A 20,646-nucleotide genomic window follows, 5' to 3' on the forward strand; every position below is an offset into this window, starting at 1 on the left:
ATAATTACACAATTTAACAAATGCCATGATTATATAATTTTTTAGAGGCAATTTTTAATTAGATTTTAGAGGAGTCTATCTTTATTTTTCATTGGTGTCACGAATAAATTTTGTTTCTTAATTATTATGATTTTTTAATTTTTTTTATAAAAAATAAAAGACTAAATCATCAAGAACAAATAAAGTAATTAAATTAGTTATATTTTATATAAATATAAATTTTATTTCAAGAATATCTATAATATTAAATGGTATATTTGGTAATTTATATATTTAATGATACTAATAAAAGAAGGGTATAAAAAAAAATTAGCAATTAATATATTTTGAATCTATTATTTGTTCCTTATAATAATAATCAAGAAAATGTTTTATTTTATTTCTTATAAAAAAACTAAAGATAATATATACTAAATTGTTGATTTGATTGCAAGAATTATCTAAATATTTTATATATATATTGGTCACGCCCATACATATATTAAACATGATTTTTAATTGGTCTAACATGGGATTTCTTATATATTTATGGTTGTGATGCTACTTAAGGTTAATCAAGACATTTTTTTATTTAATTAATATAATTTTTAAAACTATTTCTTTTACTACTATTATCATCATGATAGATGTAAGTAAGATTACTTGGATACTTTTAAAGTGAGATTCTTATCTCCATGTTAGATGTAAACAAAATTATATGAGAGGCTGGTTAGTGACATGAATTAAAAAATATTTAAATTTTAAAAAATTAATTTGAGCAATATAATATATTTTAAAAACTAAAATGAATGCTTAATTTTTTTTATTTATGCATATAAGCATATTTATTTTTTCTTATTTTTTTTAAAATAATATACTTTTTGTTATACTTTTATCTCATTTTTTTTTCTATTTTATCTTCCATTCAAACATTTAGGGAAGGTTAAAAATGTGTAACAACTATTATATATTGAAAATTGAGTTTAAATTGTATTTTTTATTTCATTTTATTGACCAAAGTTTATATTGAAGATTCAACTTTGAATTCTTTTGATATTAATTAAATTTAAACTTTAATTAAAATAAAAGAAAAATAAATTTAAACTTTAAATTTAATTATTTTTGTTATTTAAAATTTTTTAATCTAAAAGTTTAAGTTAAAGTAAATAAAATTGTTAATTTTATTTTAAATGGAAAAAATTGAAATTGAAATTGAAATTTTTATTATAAAAATTAAGAGGTACCATACATTAAAATGCGTCATGTAGGAGACATGTCAGTTTGTATTGCATCGTGTTTGTTACATTTATTCATCACTATTAAATTAACCAATTTTAATAATTATTTTTTAAGTAATATTATTTTAAAACTGCATTATCCGAAAAAAAGAAGAAGGCAAGTGATAAAACAACATCAACGGTGGAGAATTGCCCTAATAGCTGACATCATACTCGCTAGGATAGTCCCCTTAGTTTACAAGAAAGAGAAAACATATGCGAGTTATGACCTAACCCCCTTTCTTTCTCTCTCTGCTTTCACTGCACTTCTTCAGTAACATCTATCTATTTCTCTATCGTCAATCTATTTCTCAAATTTCGAATCTAACCTCTCTCTCTCTCTCTCTCTCTCTCTCTAATAACCATGGACCCAACTTGGATCTCTCCTCCCCCTCCTCCTCCTCCGGCGATTCCCACCAGCGTTCCCTTCACCGTGGAACCAAACAATCACATGCCCTCCGTCGCTGACAACGTCAACGAAAATCCCAACCCGAACCCCAACCACCCACCTTACGAAGAGGTAAGATGTGATGTGGATCAGTTACTAAATTAATTGAGGGAAGTGAATACTAACATGCAGTGAATGAGTTTATGTGACAGATGATACAGGCAGCAATAGGGGCATTGAAGGAGAAGGATGGGTCGAGCAAGAGAGCAATAGGGAAATACATAGAGCAAACATACAAAGACCTGCCACCAACTCACACAGCTCTGTTGACTCACCACCTCAACCGCTTAAAGGCAGAAGGGAACCTCGTTATGGTCAAAAAATCATACAAACTTCCTGGATCTCACCCCGACCAACCTTCCTCTCCCCAAACCCAGAGGCCCCGCGGTCGACCCCCCAAGCCCAAACTCCCAATCCAGCCCCAATCTCAGCCCACCGAACCAGTCTGGGCGGCTCTCGGCCTCTCCGACGACCCTGCAGCTCAATCCGCCAAAAGGGGCCCCGGTCGTCCTCGAAAAATTGGACCTCTGCCTGTGGGCTCCCCCGTCCCCGGCAGGAGAGGCCGCCCTCCTGGCTCTGGGAGATCTAAATTGCCCAAGAGGCCCGGCCGTCCTCCCAAGCCCAAATCCGTCTCCGCCTTCTCCAATGGGCTCAAGCGGCGTCCGGGCCGCCCGCCCAAAACCCAATCAAACCTGACCGTCATCCCCTTCGCCGCTCCTGTTCCTTCTGTGACTGCCAGCCTTCCCACAGTGCCGCCAGCTGTTCCATCTGCTTCAGTACCCAATGGGTCTCCCAGGCCCAGAGGGCGACCCAGGAAGAATGCCGCTGATGTGGGAGTTCCGGCACTGAATACCGTTGGTGTTGCACCCCGTGGTCGTGGCCGCGGACGGGGACGCAAGGTCTTGCCGGGGATGAGACAGGGTCCTCCTCAGAAGCTCGCCGTGGGAAGGCCCAAGAACCCTGCAGGAAGGCCCGTTGGACGCCCAAAGGTGATACTTACTGCTACATAGTAACATCAGTCTTATGCTATGAGTTTTCTATTTTTATGCTTCCACGTTAAGCATGGGCGCATTTACATTAGGTTGATGATGAGTTTATATATTGTACTTTTTTTTTGGTGTTAAAGTACGAACTAGATTGAATGATTGATGGCCTACAGTAAACCTAATCTTCGTTGACTTTTTTGAAATAATCCTTTTGGAAACATTTTGCCTGCTAATGAAAAATGTAGAGGGCAGGATTGGTCATTTGGTCTCTATTTTTGCAATAGATAAACGGGGACCAGAAACTAATTTTTTATATTTTATTTGATGCTAGCTGAAAGGGGAAGACATAATTCGTATTATTTTGGATCTTTTTTTCATAGTTTGGATTTTACATTGTTCTCACCTCCCCCGTGGACCATTTGAATAACAAAATGCTATTTTATTTTATTTTTAACAATTCCTGTGTGGTAACTATCACCTTTGTTTGGGGGAAGTATTTTTTATGTGTACAGAAGATGTAAAAAGTATTTGAGTGAGTGAAAGAAATAATTTTACAATGTCGCGTGTTTTCTTTATACCGTGAAACTTGTTTTGAGTTCAACTTAAGTGATTAGTACTTTTTTTTTTTTTTTGGTTTTGTTTTATTTGCCTTGTAGAAAAGATGATTTTGGTGCCACTACAATAATTTGTTTTGGAAGTGAAATTTTTTAAGTTCTTACTTTCATCAAAATTATGTTTGTAGTAAATGGAGTAGATGCATGTTACTTTTAATGGCTATTTATTTTAGGTTTTTATAGCTCTGATTTTAATAAAATTTTTACTACAATTTGAACCATAGAATATGATTTTACATTGAAATCCTTGTTAGTTAGTAAACCATACTAGGCCTTATTAATTATTACAGTTACTATGCTGCTTATAATACCATCTTGGGGATTTTATCAGTCTTTTTTATAAGACACCTTCCAAGTTATTGCTTGCATTGATTATTTTTTCACCTCAACAACCTTAGATAAGACAAAGTAATTAATTATGTGTAAAGAGAGTTTTTTTGGGTCTCAATAATTTTAAGGATGGATTTGTAAAAGGCACCAAAATTGTTGATAAATTTCATGCCATTAATGAAAATACCCAGTTTTCTAAATTCTTGTGAAGTAGTTAAAAGGTCTTATATTTAAAACCAGAGGTTGGATATCTCAAAACTGATTTTTATTTTTCAAAACAAAATTAATTCTTGTTAAGAATTTTGAAATTTTTTTTTCCTAATATATTTATATGAATCAATTTTTTAACACCAAATCTTCTAAATGTAATTTTATTAATATCTAAAATATAAAACCCCCTTTTTTCTGATGAATATAACATTACTAATAATAATATTCTCATATCCACTTTCTCTTACATTCCATTTTCATTCACTTTTTCTTCTCTCTTTTTCTTCTTTTCCTATTACACATCCATCACATCTCTAGTTTGTTCTTTCCTTTTTCTTTACTTATTTGTCACTTCCCTACATCCATTTCAGACCTTTTCATGGGGTGTAAAAATATCCTTACTCATACACTACAGCATCATTGCTCTCTCTGTGTCTCAGAGAAGGGGGAGGAACACCTGGGCTGGGAGGGTATAATACATGAAAATATCTTTTCATAATGTCTCCTGAAAAATTGTGAATTTTATGTTTGATATGAGAGTTTACTATTAGGATAAATATAACATTCTAACAAAGCAAAAGATAAGAATTATCAGTATTTTTTATGATATTTTTTAAATATATTTTGATCTCAGTTTACTTAATGAAATTATTTCTGATATGACTTCAAATTACTTAACTGGTGTTGCTTGGATTGCCCTTTTTATCTCTTCATGGAAATTGCTCTTATTTCCTTATTGAATTCCTTTGTATTTGTGGAATAGGGAGCGACAGCTGCTATCACTGTACAAAAGGCTGCTAATGAAGAGATAAGGCGGAAACTCGAACACTTTGTAAGTTGAAATAATGTTCTGTTTGCATGTTCAGTTGTTAATTGTATTTCCAAGAAATTATATTTGATGTGTTGATTTATACTACAGCAATCCAAAGTGAAGGAATCTCTTGGTGTGCTTAAGCCTTATTTTAACCATGAGAGTCCAGTCACTGCAATTGCAGCAATCCAAGATTTGGAAGTACTGGCAACTTTGGACCTTAAAGCACCATTGGGGGATGAAAGTCAGCAACTTCAGCAGTTCCCACAGCAGCTTCCACCACAGCAGCAGCAATTGGCGCCTCAGCAATTGCCGCCACAGCAGCTGCCACAGACACAGATGTACGAACAGCAATATCCCCAGATATCTACTCAGCCTCAGCTGCAGCAATTTTTTCAACCACATACATCAGCCCCGAGCTAGGGTGAATTTATACTGGCCTGGATTTGATGGAGAACCACTTGTACAAGTGTTTTTAACAAGGCAAAAGAGGTAAAAGATCTGTAAAGAGGTAGGAAGTAGCTGTACTGATTTTTCTGTGAGTGAAATGACTCTGTCAATGTTAGTTTGTTGTTGTGCACTTTTAGTTTGACCCCTCAAGTATTTTACTTGAATATAACTAGTGGGTACTAATGATTCTGTTTTCATTCAAACAATATTTATTCGACTTTTACAGCTTACTGTAGTCACATTAATGTGTATGTCATTTAAGCTTGTTATTCTCTCTATCTGTCCTACCCTCGGTCGTTGTCTTATTTTTTGAAGTATTTATTGCTTTCTATTTCCCATATTGTGCTGTTTTACTTAACTTCATTTAGTTTTGTCATTTTATATTTTCTAAAGCTGTTCGATAGGTTTGGGAGAAGCAGTGATCCAGGGTAGTTCTTAAATGTGAAGATTCCTAAAAATGTCATTCAGATTATGTGATCAGTTTCAAAGGGAACTTTTGCCTTGATTTTTTTCATTACTGTTTATAGTTTCTCTTTTACCTTCAGTATAATATTACCCAAATTCTGTGAGTTTAGCGATTAATTTTTTATTTTCCTGTGATGTGGTGTTTAAATTGAAAAATAGAACAAGCGATCAGTATTCCATTAAATGCAACTGTATACGGAGGAGTCTGAAATGTTTTTGTAAAGAGCTAAGCAAAACTGTCAATTCCAAATGTTCGTGTTTTTTTTTATTCTTCGTTGAGATGCAGCCTAGGATACTGCTTTAGAGAGAGGGTAGAACACTGTTTTTGAAGTGCAGTGGAATGTACTTCACTCACTTATTTGGTAGTTCTTATGTGTGGGCATCAAAGGGTCTTCGATCTAACGATTCTCTGGCTTTGATAAAGCTAATATTACTTGTTGAACATTATTCTAAAACAAGTTAAAAATGCTACTTGGTAGTTTTTAAGAGGCAACTTTTAACGAGTTTCCAGAAGAAAGTGTGTATTTTTATTTTACATTCTTTGCTACCATGAATGACTTTTATGCTTAATTACTGCTATCCCTTGACTAATTTTATTGGTTTATTAAGTTAAGATATATTAAAATAAAGTTTGCCAATATTGCCCAAACATTTCTGCTTGAAGGTTGCTTTAAGCATATCGTAGCAAGCAAAAGAATATTAACATGTGACAATGTCTCAGATTATATGATCATTTAACAATAATTTTAAAAAATATAAAAACTACAGAAAATAATTTTATAAAGATTAAAATTAAAATATAATATATTTTAAAAAACTAAAACTCTAATTTAAAACTTAAAAGCAAATACATGTGCATATTTATATTTTATTTTAAAATTATATATATATATATATATATATATATATATACACACTTATCTATATAATAAAAATATTTTAATTTAACTTTATAATCATGAAACATAAAATAATAAGAAATTTCTATAAATGTAAGCATAAGTATTTTTAAAAATCTAAAAATTTATATATAATAATAATAATAAATGTACTGGGAAAGGAATCAACTCGATTCCATCCTCAGGAAAAAGAAACCGAATACCTACTCGGCATTCTAGACTGGATACCCCTCGTTAGGATTAAAAGGTAAATAATCCAATCAAAGATAATCAAAATACTATGGGCCTCAATATAAAAGTTGACTCAGGCCCATTAACCCAATAGAATGTCTATAAAAAGAAGGTAAGAAATACAGGTAAGGGATTGACTTTCCATCATTAAATAACATTTATTGCTCAGAACCAAATCCTGACTTTACCATCGGAGTGCTTTTTGCAGGTATTCTCCCTATCCGCCAATCAACAGAAGGACGCCTGATTAGAGGTTTGAAGACAGTTGTTTCCTAAGAAGGAACAATAAATAATAACTTTATCTCTAAAATTTATAATACAATTAAAAAAACTAAATAAAAATCAAATTAATTAAAGTATAGTTCACAAATAATTCGTATAACTTTAATTTTAAAAAGTTCATGTGAATTATGTTTCATTTATTAGATAAAAGACCTTTACTTACAACTTACAATAAAGACATTGATTTTAAGAGCAAGTAAAGAATAGATAAAAATAATAATGACATTTAAACTTTTTCATTCAATACAAATTTAGCATTGCAATCATGCTACTAACTAAATAGGAAAATGAATAAAATCCAACATCTAAACTAGTAAAAAAAACGTTTAACTATAGAACTCAAAAATACTATTTAAAACACAATCATTTCGACGTATGAATTCATGATGGTATAAAAAATGGGAACCAAGACATTAGGTAAAGCAGGATATCATAAACAATACGGACGAGGGGCAGTATTTTATTCCTTACATCCAAATGTCTCTGTTTTATTGTTAGTGAGTGATGGTTTAGTCACAACATGTCATTATGTCTCTTTGTTTGTGCTTTTACAATACTTGTTTCTCAGATAATGTCAACCCATAGTGAGAATTGCATAAATACGTAGTAAACAAAATGGGAGGAAATAGCTGAATACTCAATTTTATTAGAGTTCTTCAAAAATAAATTTTAAAATTAAAAATTAATTATAATGATTTAATTTAACAGGAAGTTAAGAAAGTAGATAAAAAACTAATTTAAAATTTAAATTTAAAATCAGATTTAAAAATGTCAAAGTAATTTGTAGATTTTTAAGAAAATAGATAAAAAAAATTGATTATTGATTATTAGAGAGTAAGAAAGTTTTTACTAAAATAAATAAATAATTACATATTAAATGTTATTTAGAGTTTCAAAAAATACTTAAAAATAGAAAGCTTAAATCTACTAAAACAAAAAAGAGATAACTGAGACCTCTTTGAAAGAGAATTAAAACCTCTTTGAGAGAGAGTTTTAGAGAAAACTTGAAAAATAAAAGAAGGAGATGAGATCAGAGAAAGCTTAACAACATAAACATTCTAAAGCACATCTCAAAGTCAATTATAGAGAACAAATAGAGATTCAACTGTGAGGAGAAAAAAAAAACTTTCATCAAGTAAATGTTCTCCTTTTTATTTCTTGGTTTATTTTTCATTATTCCTTTTATTTAATAAAGATTCTCCTTCTTTATTTATTTCTCATCTTCCCTATATTTATTAAGGATTCTTCTTTTTTTATTTATTTATTTTGTATGTTCTTCTCTTATCATGATCTAACATTTTTTACAAGTTTAATAAATAAATAAATGAAAAGAGAAAATTCAATAATTTTTTAAAATTTTTTTATAAATTCTAATCAATTTTCTAACCCTAAATTTCTTCTCCCTCAATCAAATCCTGGAAAATAAAATTCAAATCAATGAAAATTTATTTTTTTCTAGCCCTAAGTATTCCCTTTCTTGCAAACCCTAAAAAGAATTAATTTTTTCTAACTCTAAATTTTTTTGCAAACCCTAAAAATAATATTTTTTTAACTTCAAAATCATTCGATTTTTTACAAACTCTAACATAAACTATTTCTTTAACCCTAGCAATTTTATAAATTATAAAAATTTAATTTTTTCAAATCTTAAAAATTCTTTCCTTCCATAAAATCTAAAATTCCTAATTTCTTTACAAATCCTAACCTAAAAAAAAATTAATTTTGAAATCAAATAAAAGTTATTTCCTCATCATTTTTTTTTGCTCTTGTATTTGTTTATTTATTTTATATGTCTCTTATTTATTCCTTTTTTACATGCAAAAATTCCATATTAATAGGTATATCGATTTTTTGTTATCTAATTTTTTTTTTTGAATCCACGAAACGACTAAGCGATTTTAATAAAGTAATGGATCTACCATTAAAGTTGCTTAGATCGTAAGGTTTATTGAGTAGCAATGTGCTAACCTGTGCAGAATCAAGTTTTTCAAACAAAAAAAATCTTTAAAATTTATCCAAAACTCAATTTTCAAAAAAGAACTAGCAATAACTTTTATTCTTTCTTTGTATAAGGAAAATACGTAGAAACGGAAACCTAACCTATCAAATCTAATCTTTTAAAAAAAAAATTCCTGTTCAAAATATTTTTAAAATTTTAAACTAAAAGTAATTTTAAGCATATTTTCTTTATAAAAAATAAAAAAACAAATATTTTATTTTATTTCATAAAAAATAAAAAAGTAAAGTGTGAAGATAAGTTCTCTTTTTTAAAATATATTTCTTCAATACAAAAATAAAAAAAAAATATTTTTATAAATAACATTCCTTTAATTGAAATAATTTTTTTATTGTGTTTTTTTATTTTAAAAAATAAAATTAAAATCTTTGAAAAATTATAAAAATTTGAAATAAGTCTAGAAAATAATAATAACAAATTTAAAAATAGTAAAAAATATTAATTATTTTCTTTTAGAGTAAAATAAATATTTTTAAAGTTAGAATAATTTTTGCATAATTTATTAAAAAGTAATCATTTTAATTAAGTGTTCTGAGCTTAAATTTAGTTTTAAAGATTTTTTTAAAGTTTTTAAATATTTTCTTTAATAAAGTTTAGTGTCGACTTCCTATTATCAATTTGTTTAAAATTGATTGTAATAATTTTTTTTTTTGTACACGATTGCTGTTCCGTTGTTACTCTGATTCCGACATCAATTTTCTAACTTTTGTTTCTTTGTTTTACTAAGTAAAATAAGGGTATCAAAAAAATTCTGTATACATATTCTAACATTTTTATATAATGTTTTTAGGGGGAGGGCATTGCTACCCATTTGATTAAAAGGAATTGTCCTTGTTTGAAAAAATATAATATAATAGAATAGAATAAAATATTATTTTAGGTATATATGATGTTTGGTACTTATAAAACTAAATAAAATTCTTTATATTACTTTGTGTTCAGTGTTTATTATATAAATTTAATGAAATATATCGATACTATATAAGTTTTTTCTACTGATATTTAACCACAGTATGCATTACTATGCACAGACGCAGGAATATCCTATATAATGTTTAATTGGAATTTTTAAAATTAAATTGCAACACTTTTTATAAGCACGAATGATGAATTTTAAATTTTTTAAAAATATTTATCTAATAATATCTTTTGATGTATGAAAAATATAATAATTGATGTAAAAATACATTAAAAATTATCTGTGATCGTAAAGGGTTGAATTTTTTTTTTACTGTATTATTATATGTTAGACTATCTTGTAAAATAGTAAACAATAGATTGTAAAGTAAAACACAATAAAGGGATGAGAATTGTAAAAATAAAAATATTAAAATAAATGAGTGATGATATAAAAAAAGCAAAACAACAATAGATTTTGGTTCGAGTTTTGGAGGGGCAACCTTGTGAATGGTTTGTGAGTGAGTGATTTCCCTAACTCTTTCGCTGAACATAACAAACATTCTTAGCGAAATGAATGATCGCAACCTTGGGAATATCCCGCGTTTCCATCCTCATACTCATGTCATGTTATCAGAAAGATGCATTCTTGCCACGTGTTGTGACAATCATTTAGCTGTAGACTTGTTGTTTTCCATGTCTTCTTTTAGTTCTTGTTTTTCTTTCCTCAACCACAAAAAAATACCATAGCTTTGGCAACTGTTTATACCCATCTCTGAGTGGACTTTGTTACTTTTAAGTAGGGATAGTAATGGGTATTTTATCCTTTGGTTGCCCTAAAAATATTTGCCATGATAGGAAAATTATCTTTTCAATGGGTTTGAGTTTGAGCACGAGTATGAGCGAATGTCCACCAAATTGTATAGATATAGATATTATAATATCTATAATTATTTATTTGCATCCTTTGTAAATATAAAATATAAAATTTACATTTCTTATTTATTGTTATATTTTTACTTTTTACATTAATTAAATTTCAAATAAAAAACATTTGAATAAGAAATGTAAATGATAATGAAATTTTGAATACTCTAAAATCTACCTGCTGTTATTTCTACCTTATGCTAGAGCTCAGAAAATGGGCGTATCTAATGTGTCTCAATTCCAAGTAGGACTGAATAATCAAATGTGACAACTGTACCCTAAACCATATGTAAGGAAAAAGGTTACTTTTTACGTTCCTTTTTTGCCAATGACACCATCTATATTAATTTTTTTGCATTTTTTCTGTCAAAAGCATCCCTTAATCTTGTTTCTCGCATTATATTCATGAGATTATCGTCAATGTCTGTATTTACTTGCTTATTTCCCTTTCATTCTTAATTTCTTGCATCAACTTTAGCATATTAATATTATTTCTATTGAAGTCACCACGTTCAATCAACTATGGCTCTCTTTGGGGCTGATTTTTCACTCTTCTTTCCCTTTTCTTTTTACTTTGTACACCCTCTATGATAATATGACCATACAAAATCTTGTATAGGAATAAAAATTACTCATCAATAGTAAGGTCGTAAAGGATAAATACAATGAAGATGCTTGAGTAAACTCCCAAATTGATACTGAAGATGTTTACAGTACCAAAGCTATAAAACCAACCAACCAAATGCAATTTCATAAATTTCAGAACAATGGTAAAAAGAAAAAAGAAAACCCCAAATAAAAACCTCAAAATTGAGACAAGTGAGAACGCATGTTTTATTTTATATAAATGGACACTCGGGTTTCCTCTTTACCAGTTTGTTTCCTTCTTGTTAGTTCGAATTCGATACCATTGAATTTTAATTATTTGATTCTTTCCAACCTTGCAAAACCACTTATTGCACTTCCCAGATAAAGGGTTCGCAAGTTTTAATAATGGAAAGGGTGAGAGAGATAAGAAGGAAGCATAGTCGAAAATAAGGGAAGAAGACGATGAAAATGGACACACATATTTAGAAAATTGTTTAATTGGAAGAAGATGAAACTTTCTTTTCTAAAATTATAATTAGAGATATTTTTAAAACAAAATTACCATAAAATAAAAATAGTAGTGTAAAAAGCAATTCCCTCTTATAAGTATTTAAAGTTAAACTAAATCGTTTTAAAACTATTATATTATATTTATAAATAAAAAAAAATCATTCTCTTAATTTTATCATAATATTTTATAAACATAAGATACACCCCTTTTATTTACTATAAATTTTCACTTTGTTTAATCAAATATTATTCTTTATTAAAAAATAAATTCATAATTGTTTAACATTTTTATCAACATATTTTTTTCTTCTTCATCAAATATACTTTGATTAAACTACTTTTTATTTTACGTTTAAATTAAATTAAAACTCATAAAAATAAAACTTTAAAAAATTTATGAAAAATTATAAATCATGCAATAAAATATCTTAATTTAATATTCCACTTAAAACAAAGATCGAGATAAATTTTGAAGTAAAAATTGATCTGAAACGGAAGTTCGAACAGCCCCAAGTCACTCCCCTTTTGTCTTTCGAGATGGAAAAACGCTTACGAGTTATGACCTAACCCCTCTTTCTCTCTCTCTCTCTCTTCCCTCACTTCCTCAGTAATATCTATCTCTTTCTCTCTCTCATCAATCTATTTATCAAATTTCGAATCTACTCACTCTCACACCATGGACCCAACTTGGATCTCTCCTCCGCCACCTCCGCCACCTCCGCCTGCTCCTCCGTCAATCTCCGCCAGCGTCCCCTTCACCCTGGAAGCAGACAATCACATGCCTCCCGTCGCCGACAACGCCAACGAAAACCCCAATCCGAACCATCCATCGTATGACGAGGTAAGCTGTGATGCGGATCAGTTGTGAAATTGTGCTGTGTGGAAGAACGAGGTAACAGTAAATACTAACATGCAGTGAATGAGTTTATGTGACAGATGATACAGGCAGCAATAGGGGCATTGAAGGAGAAGGATGGGTCGAGCAAGAGAGCAATAGGGAAATACATAGAGCAAACATACAAAGACCTGCCACCAACTCACACAGCTCTGTTGACTCACCACCTCAACCGCTTAAAGGCAGAAGGGAACCTCGTTATGGTCAAAAAATCATACAAACTTCCTGGATCTCACCCCGACCAACCTTCCTCTCCCCAAACCCAGAGGCCCCGCGGTCGACCCCCCAAGCCCAAACTCCCAATCCAGCCCCAATCTCAGCCCACCGAACCAGTCTGGGCGGCTCTCGGCCTCTCCGACGACCCTGCAGCTCAATCCGCCAAAAGGGGCCCCGGTCGTCCTCGAAAAATTGGACCTCTGCCTGTGGGCTCCCCCGTCCCCGGCAGGAGAGGCCGCCCTCCTGGCTCTGGGAGATCTAAATTGCCCAAGAGGCCCGGCCGTCCTCCCAAGCCCAAATCCGTCTCCGCCTTCTCCAATGGGCTCAAGCGGCGTCCGGGCCGCCCGCCCAAAACCCAATCAAACCTGACCGTCATCCCCTTCGCCGCTCCTGTTCCTTCTGTGACTGCCAGCCTTCCCACAGTGCCGCCAGCTGTTCCATCTGCTTCAGTACCCAATGGGTCTCCCAGGCCCAGAGGGCGACCCAGGAAGAATGCCGCTGATGTGGGAGTTCCGGCACTGAATACCGTTGGTGTTGCACCCCGTGGTCGTGGCCGCGGACGGGGACGCAAGGTCTTGCCGGGGATGAGACAGGGTCCTCCTCAGAAGCTCGCCGTGGGAAGGCCCGTTGGCCGCCCTAAGGTGATACTTATTGCTACATAATAATATCTTTGAAGTTTGAAATGCTAACCTTTTGGTTATGTAATCAATTTTTCTTGTTCTTCAGAGTTAAATAAACATAACAACATTTAAGTTAGTCGTTAGCTTGATAAACATTTTTTTTAAAAATAAATATATTTTCAAAATAAATATCTAAAATGATAAATTAACATAAAAATATATTAAAGATGAATTTATCATTATAAAAGATATATAATTTTTTAAATTCAAATTGAAAAATATGTTCCCTCATCCTAAAAATCGATCTCTCAAACAATCTCTTCCGAATTAGATTGAATGATTGATTGCTTATATTCGTTAACTTTTTCGATATAACTTTTTTGTAAAAGTTTACCTGCCAATGAAAAATATAGAGCAGGATTAGTCTCTATTCTTGCATTAGGTAAGCTGAAAAGAGAAAATAAATCTTTCATAGTTTATACTAAGCAAGCAGAGAGGGAAATAAATAATTTTTATTAGAATGAATATAACATTCTGCCTCAGCGAAAGATAAGGATTATCATCCAGACGCAGACTTCTGTGTGAGAGGATTATGTAGTTTAATTAAATAGGAAATATGGACAGCTACGAGTTCTATATAAATAATTTTATTTTATTTTTAAATATATTTTGATCTCATTATACTTAATATCATCATTTGTGTGCTATGAATTTAAATTACTTTACTTTTGTTGCTTAGATTACTTGTTTTTCACTTCATGAAAATTCCTCTTATTTGCATATTGCATTGCTTCGATTTGGTGGAACAGGGAGCGACAGCTGCTATCACAGCACAAAAGGCTGCTAATGAAGAGCTTAGGATGAAACTTGAACACTTTGTAAGTTGAAATAATCTTCCATTTGAATGTTCAATTATTTATTGTATTTCAAGAAAGATTTTAAATACTATTATAGAGCCTATATGTAATTCGTTTTTTTGTTTTGGTCCCTGTACAAAAATGTTTATAAATAAGTCCTTGAATAAAAATATTTTAAAAAGTCTCTAATGCTTGCCTCTGTTATAAAACCGTTATTTCATTTCCAAATATTTTTTATTTTGATTCCTACACATAATACAATTTTTTCATTGTGATTATTATATATAACACATTTTTTATTCTAGTTTTTATAAAAAATCAATTATCAGAATCGAAATAAAAATTGTGTTTTATAAAGGAGACAAAATGGAAAGAATTTTTTTTTATATAGAAGTAAAAAAATGTTACGACAATTCGTGATAGATTATAAAAATGATTTAATGATTTTAAACAATATCGTTATAGTCTAATATGATTATGAAAATTATTATGAGATAGTTTGAGACTTGGGTAAAAAAATATTTTACTTTTACGGATCACGAAAGATTATCAAAAGGATGTGAATTGATTTTCAAGTATTGAAGTCATTTTTTTTAACTTAAAGAGTAGTGATTATTTTCTTTTCAGTTTTGTTTCAATCACTTATAAGCTAAAATTTATAACTAAATTTGCATATACTTTTAAGAATAATTACTGTGAATTGCTTATTTTATGAATAAAATTTAAATACTGTCATTAAATGCGGGTAGAATTAAAATTAAAATGTTTTCTCAATAATCAATATAATAATGTTAAAAGTTAATACTAATTTCAGAGATAAATCTTTAATTTTAGTTGGAGAAAAGTATCAAAAACTGCATATAAGTTTTATTTTCAAACAATCTCTTAAATGTTTTTTAACAAAATTTGCAAACAATAACTTCTATTAGCATTGTCCATAACAACATTAATCTACATTTACATCATGGAAAGTTAGCATATAACCTTTTGTAACTTGACATAAATCATTACTAATCCCTTTTAACTTGTTTCAATGGTTAGTTTTATTTTAGTTTCTATACTCCGCACTTTTATTTGTTCACTTTAGTACATAAGTTGTTTTTATATGTAACATATTCTTTTACTTTGATCCTTATAATTTATTTATTTTCGTATGAAGACTAGAATAAAGAATGTGTTATGCATAAAAACTATAATAAAAATATGTTATATATAGCAATTATTTTGAAAATGTTTTTTCATTTGAATACTAATTTACAAACTCTTTTGTATGTGATCCAAATAAAAAACGGATTTAGTACAGAGACTAAAATAGTTTCTAGACTTTTCTAAGAAATTGTATTTGATGCGATGATCTTTTATTACAGCAATCAAAAGTGAAGGAATCTCTTGGTGTGCTTAAGCCTTATTTTAACCATGAGAGTCCAGTCACTGCAATTGCAGCAATCCAAGATTTGGAAGTACTGGCAACTTTGGACCTTAAAGCACCGTTGGGGGATGAAAGTCAGCAACTTCAGCAGTTCCCACAGCAGCTTCCACCACAGCAGCAGCTGCCACCTCAGCCATTGCCGCCACAGCAGCTGCCACAGACACAGATGTATGAACAGCAATATCCCCAGATATCTACTCAGCCTCAGCTGCAGCAATTTTTTCAACCACATACATCAGCCCCGAGCTAGGGTGAATTTATACTGGCCTGGATTTGATGGAGAACCACTTGTACAAGTGTTTTTAACAAGGCAAAAAAGGTAAAAGATCTGTAAAGAGGGTAGGAAGTAGCTGTACTGATTTTTCTGGGAGTGAAATGACCGTGTCAATGTTAGTTTGTTGTTGTGCTCTTTTAGTTTGACCCCCAAGTATTTTACTTGAATATAACTAGTGGGTACTGATGATTCTGTTGTCATTCAAGTATTATTTAATCGACTTTTACAGCTTACTGTAGTCACCGTAATGTGTACGTTGATCTCATTTAAGCTTGTTATCTCTATCTGTCTCTCCCTCCCTTCCTGTCTTAAGTTTTAAGTAGTTATTGCTTGCTATTTCTAGTGATTGTGCAGTGTATGAACTTTATTTAGTTTCTGCCCGAGCCTTATTGCTGTTGTATGGGTTTGAGAGAACCAATGATCCAGAGGAATTCTCATATGTGAAGATTCCTATTTATGACATCCAAATTCAACGATCCATTGCCAAAGGAAACTTTTGGTTAGAGTTTTGCGTCACTGTTTATAGTTTCTCTTTTACCTTCTGTATAGTAATTTCCCCAATTATGTGATTTTAGCTATTAAAGTTTTATTTTCCTATAATGTGTTGTTTAAGTTGAAATATAGAACAAGCGATCGGTATTCGATTCGCAGAATATAAATAGATTAAAGATGCGTTGGGAAGAGAGTTTATTAAAGAAAAAAGTAATTTTTACAATTTTAAAACTTTGTCGATAAGTTTTTTTATCCAACTTTTTAAATTAAGTTTCTTTTTAATCTAATCTATGGTAATAAGTTTAACTTTCTGGTATAAACTTATAATGCAGTACCAACTTATTGAAACATGTATTTCTACTGTTTATACAAATCAAAGCAAAACAAAATTCATTAATATAAAATATTAAACTTAATATTATACTCTCTTTATTCCTTTTTATAAGAAATAAAATAATTTTTTTGTCCTAATTATATAAAATTAAGATATATTAATTGTAAAATAAATTATACCCCTATTTTATGATTAAATATATGTTTATTAAGCCGTGACTACAGTAGTTATTTTATTTAATATTGTGAATATATTTAAAATAAAATTTATATTTATAAAATATAACATGCACAAAAAAAACTCAAGAAAAAAAAATTCTATTATTTATCTAATTATAAAACATTATTTCAAAAATAAAAATCAATATTTAATTAAATATTAAATAAGGATAAAATATATGAACGGTGAATGTGCCCCACAGTTTGGGAAGGGTAAAAGTAACCTTTCATGGTTGTGCAACGTTATAAGACACACGTCTATGGTCCAAGTAGGAAGGGCACTAAATGTCTCTTCAAAGAGATGGGCAGCAGAACATTCACCTTCTTAGCCCAGTCTTTGGAAAATATTTTCGTCAGACTCTTGAGGACCGAATCTAGAATCACAAGGAACCTGGTGAACGAATAGTAGGAAAACATCTCATAGCACCCCTTGTCAAAATTGCATTTCGACGACGATGAGAAATGGAAGGTAGGGTATCAGTAGTAACAACGCAATCATAGAAAATGCTGTTTTCAGCACCTTGAACACCACCAAGTGAACTGCTAGGTTGAGGTTGATGTGATAGTATTAGAGTGTTTCGTTCAAAGTTGCAATTATGGATAGCAGGGCTTCTAGAAACCGTCATGGGAGGGGGTTGAATATGGACACGATGATGTAAGAGTGATAGTTGATTCCGTTGCCTTTGATCTTGCAATAATGTGTCAAAGTTTCCTACTAAATTATCAATTGTATTAGATGGAGGCCAAGTTGTTGAATCATGGTCTAAAGGCCTGGCAATGTTAAGAGGAGCATGAGCATATGCTATATTGGACTGGTTGGACCATCTTCTGAGTGCATTCTGGGCCTCTACTGGCATCATGTTGGGAGGAAGGTTTAGCAGTGTTTCATAGGGAAGATTAACAGCAGCAGCCAAAGCTTGAAAGTCATCAGCATTGGTTTCTGTAGAACTACGAACGCTGTTTGGCATTGGCGTCTCTCGTGGGACTTCAGCATTGGTTTCTGTAGAACTAGGAACAGTGTTTGGCACTGACATCTCGTTTTGTTGCTGTGTAACTTCATTTTTCCTTTTCAAATGAAGTCTATATTTCTGTCAATCAAGGGTAACAATATTAACTACTGTTTAAGCCACACAACAAAACAATTCTGTTTATATACAATACATGTTGCCAAACAAGCTCAACACGTTTTTATTCATGCTTCTTTTCAAATTTCAATTAAATATGAAAATTTAATGCTTTTTTCAAATTTAAATTTAAGGTCTCTTTTGATGATATTACCTTATAAGAAAAAAATAATTATCATATTTGAAGTGAATGGTTTTTTTAATGTAGAAAAGGTACTTCTAATAAATGTTTATTAAAAATTGTAACGTTTAATGTTGTAAACGTATTGGATCTTCCGATTTCTTGTTATTCCCAGTAAAAATTGACTTTATATAAATTCTTATGATGACTCACCTTAAAAAATCATACAATAAATGCAAGAACATAACTCAAATGCATAAAGGATCGAACCTGCAAATGACTAGCAACATTCTCTCTTGTCAGATTAGGGATATTCATCAATTCAAGAATTCTCTTTGGGACAGCTTCTGAAAAAACAAGGAAGAAGAAATCGATATATGATTAAAATATTAATAAATTTTAGTGTGTGATTATATATCAATACCACCAAAGAAGTATTAGTCATTGGATGAATAAAGAAAAGCATATAGAAAAGAGAAACAAAGTTGTTGAAGAATCATACTGTCAGCCCCAAGTTGGTTCACAACATCAATAAAATGATTATGCAATGTTGATGTCCACACTAGACGGGGCCTCCTTCGTGGAGGTTGATAATTATTTTCCGATTCATCAGCTTCGTTTGAATTGCTATTTCTTTGGACTCCTTCCGTTGCATTGATAACAGAAGAATTCACTTCCGAATCACCATTCCTCTGATTTTGGCCATTATTGTTATCCAAACTGCCAAGATTATCTTGTTTTTTTTTATCATTCAAAACTTTCTTTGCAACATGCAACCAGATATCCCTAATTTGCTCCGGACGCAGTGGTTTAGTCCAAAAATCACAAGCCCCGTCATTAATTGACTTTAATTTCGCACTTGCATCATTATCATCTGACATCACTGCAAATTGCACATCATTAACAACACAAGTCTAAAACTTACACAATAATTAATTCAACAAGTTTAGTTTCATACTAATGACAGGAACGTCGATATCTTGGCAAACATGGCGAAGAAATTCGTAGCTATCCATATTTGGCATATGAACATCAATGAGTATGATATCAAAACACCCTTTTCTTTCATGAACAAGATTCAAAGCAAGTGAACTGTCGGAGCATGTGATGACTGAAACATATAAATACAATCATTACCAAAAAACAAAATTATATCTTTTTCTAATAAAAATAAAATAGGATATACTTGACCTCGAAAATTACAATCAATGCACACTTGCTTGATGCTTTCAAGGACATCGATGTCATGGTCAATGGCAAGGATCCTGAGACCTGCTTGTAACGTAGAAGAAGTCACGTCTCCATTGGAAGAGTTGGCCATCGTGAGAGAAGCAAGCAATTGAGTGAGGAATGTAGTCTTGTTAAGGTTTGATGTGTTTCTGTTTAAACCGTGCAGTTTAGTGTTTCTATTTAAAAGGGAGATGAAGTGTGGTTTCTATATTTAAATTAGGCTTTGTTTGAGAATTTCGACAAAAAGGATTTGAAAAGGGTTGGAAAAGAGAAGAAAAAGTAGGAAGAAACTGATTAAATCATTATCTTATTGTTTAATATTGAGAGAAGATGAGAGAATTTAATTATATAGATTATATTTTATATCTTTTATTTATATTTTTTATTTTTATAAAAAATAAAAAAAATATTTTTATTTTTCTAAAAATTAATTATTTTAAAATTATTATTTTTATTTTTTATGATTTTTTTAAAAATCATTTAGAAAATTAATATTTTTTTAAAAAATTATAATTTTATTTATGAAAGAGTACTAAAGTGAGAAAGAGAAAATTTTCAAAATCTAAGAACTCAAAAAACAGGGATCACGAAGATTTTGGAGGATTTAGAAAAATTTTAAATTTTTTTTTCCTAATCAAACAACTCTCAACTAATGATTAATCACTCTTAATTACTTCTTTCTCTTCTTCTCTCCTCCTAAACACTTCCAAATATAATCTTAGTATTATTGAATTTAAATAAAATATATTTGTAAAGATTTCTTTTACGGTCATTTAATTATGAATATCATAAAATTAAATATTATTAAAATTTAAAATAATTACTTTAAAATTTGTATTTAACATATTTTTTAATTAATTGGAAGTATAAAAAAATATATTAAAATTACGTTGAATAATACTTTCTCATCAATTT

At 30.6% G+C, this 20,646-nt stretch overlaps 3 protein-coding genes across 3 annotated transcripts; 2 read left to right on the plus strand and 1 right to left on the minus strand.

The window, feature by feature from the left end:
- The first annotated feature begins 1,488 nt into the window (after window positions 1-1,488).
- LOC113856313 (histone H1-like) lies at window positions 1,489-5,383 on the plus strand. The gene is made up of 4 exons (XM_027488087.1): window positions 1,489-1,776; window positions 1,857-2,693; window positions 4,608-4,676; window positions 4,764-5,383. The coding sequence occupies exons 1-4, from the start codon at window positions 1,621-1,623 to the stop codon at window positions 5,076-5,078; spliced, it is 1,377 nt and encodes a 458-aa protein (XP_027343888.1). The 5' UTR covers window positions 1,489-1,620; the 3' UTR covers window positions 5,079-5,383.
- Window positions 5,384-12,464: 7,081 nt separating this feature from the next.
- Window positions 12,465-16,799, plus strand: LOC113856314 (histone H1-like). Its single transcript, XM_027488088.1, has 4 exons — window positions 12,465-12,762; window positions 12,858-13,673; window positions 14,462-14,530; window positions 15,877-16,799. The coding sequence occupies exons 1-4, from the start codon at window positions 12,598-12,600 to the stop codon at window positions 16,186-16,188; spliced, it is 1,362 nt and encodes a 453-aa protein (XP_027343889.1). The 5' UTR covers window positions 12,465-12,597; the 3' UTR covers window positions 16,189-16,799.
- An 837-nt stretch (window positions 16,800-17,636) lies between these two features.
- On the minus strand, window positions 17,637-19,822 carry LOC113855823 (two-component response regulator ARR14-like). Its single transcript, XM_027487452.1, has 5 exons — window positions 19,705-19,822; window positions 19,460-19,612; window positions 19,004-19,384; window positions 18,772-18,848; window positions 17,637-18,344 (listed from the first exon to the last, which is right to left on the minus strand). Exons 1-5 carry the CDS (start codon window positions 19,820-19,822, stop codon window positions 17,637-17,639), a joined length of 1,437 nt encoding a protein of 478 aa, XP_027343253.1.
- Between the last annotated feature and the right edge of the window lie 824 nt (window positions 19,823-20,646).

The sequence above is a fragment of the Abrus precatorius genome, unplaced genomic scaffold (assembly GCF_003935025.1).
Source record: "Abrus precatorius isolate BTA unplaced genomic scaffold, Abrus_2018 Scaffold11, whole genome shotgun sequence".
Lineage (NCBI taxonomy): Eukaryota > Viridiplantae > Streptophyta > Magnoliopsida > Fabales > Fabaceae > Abrus > Abrus precatorius.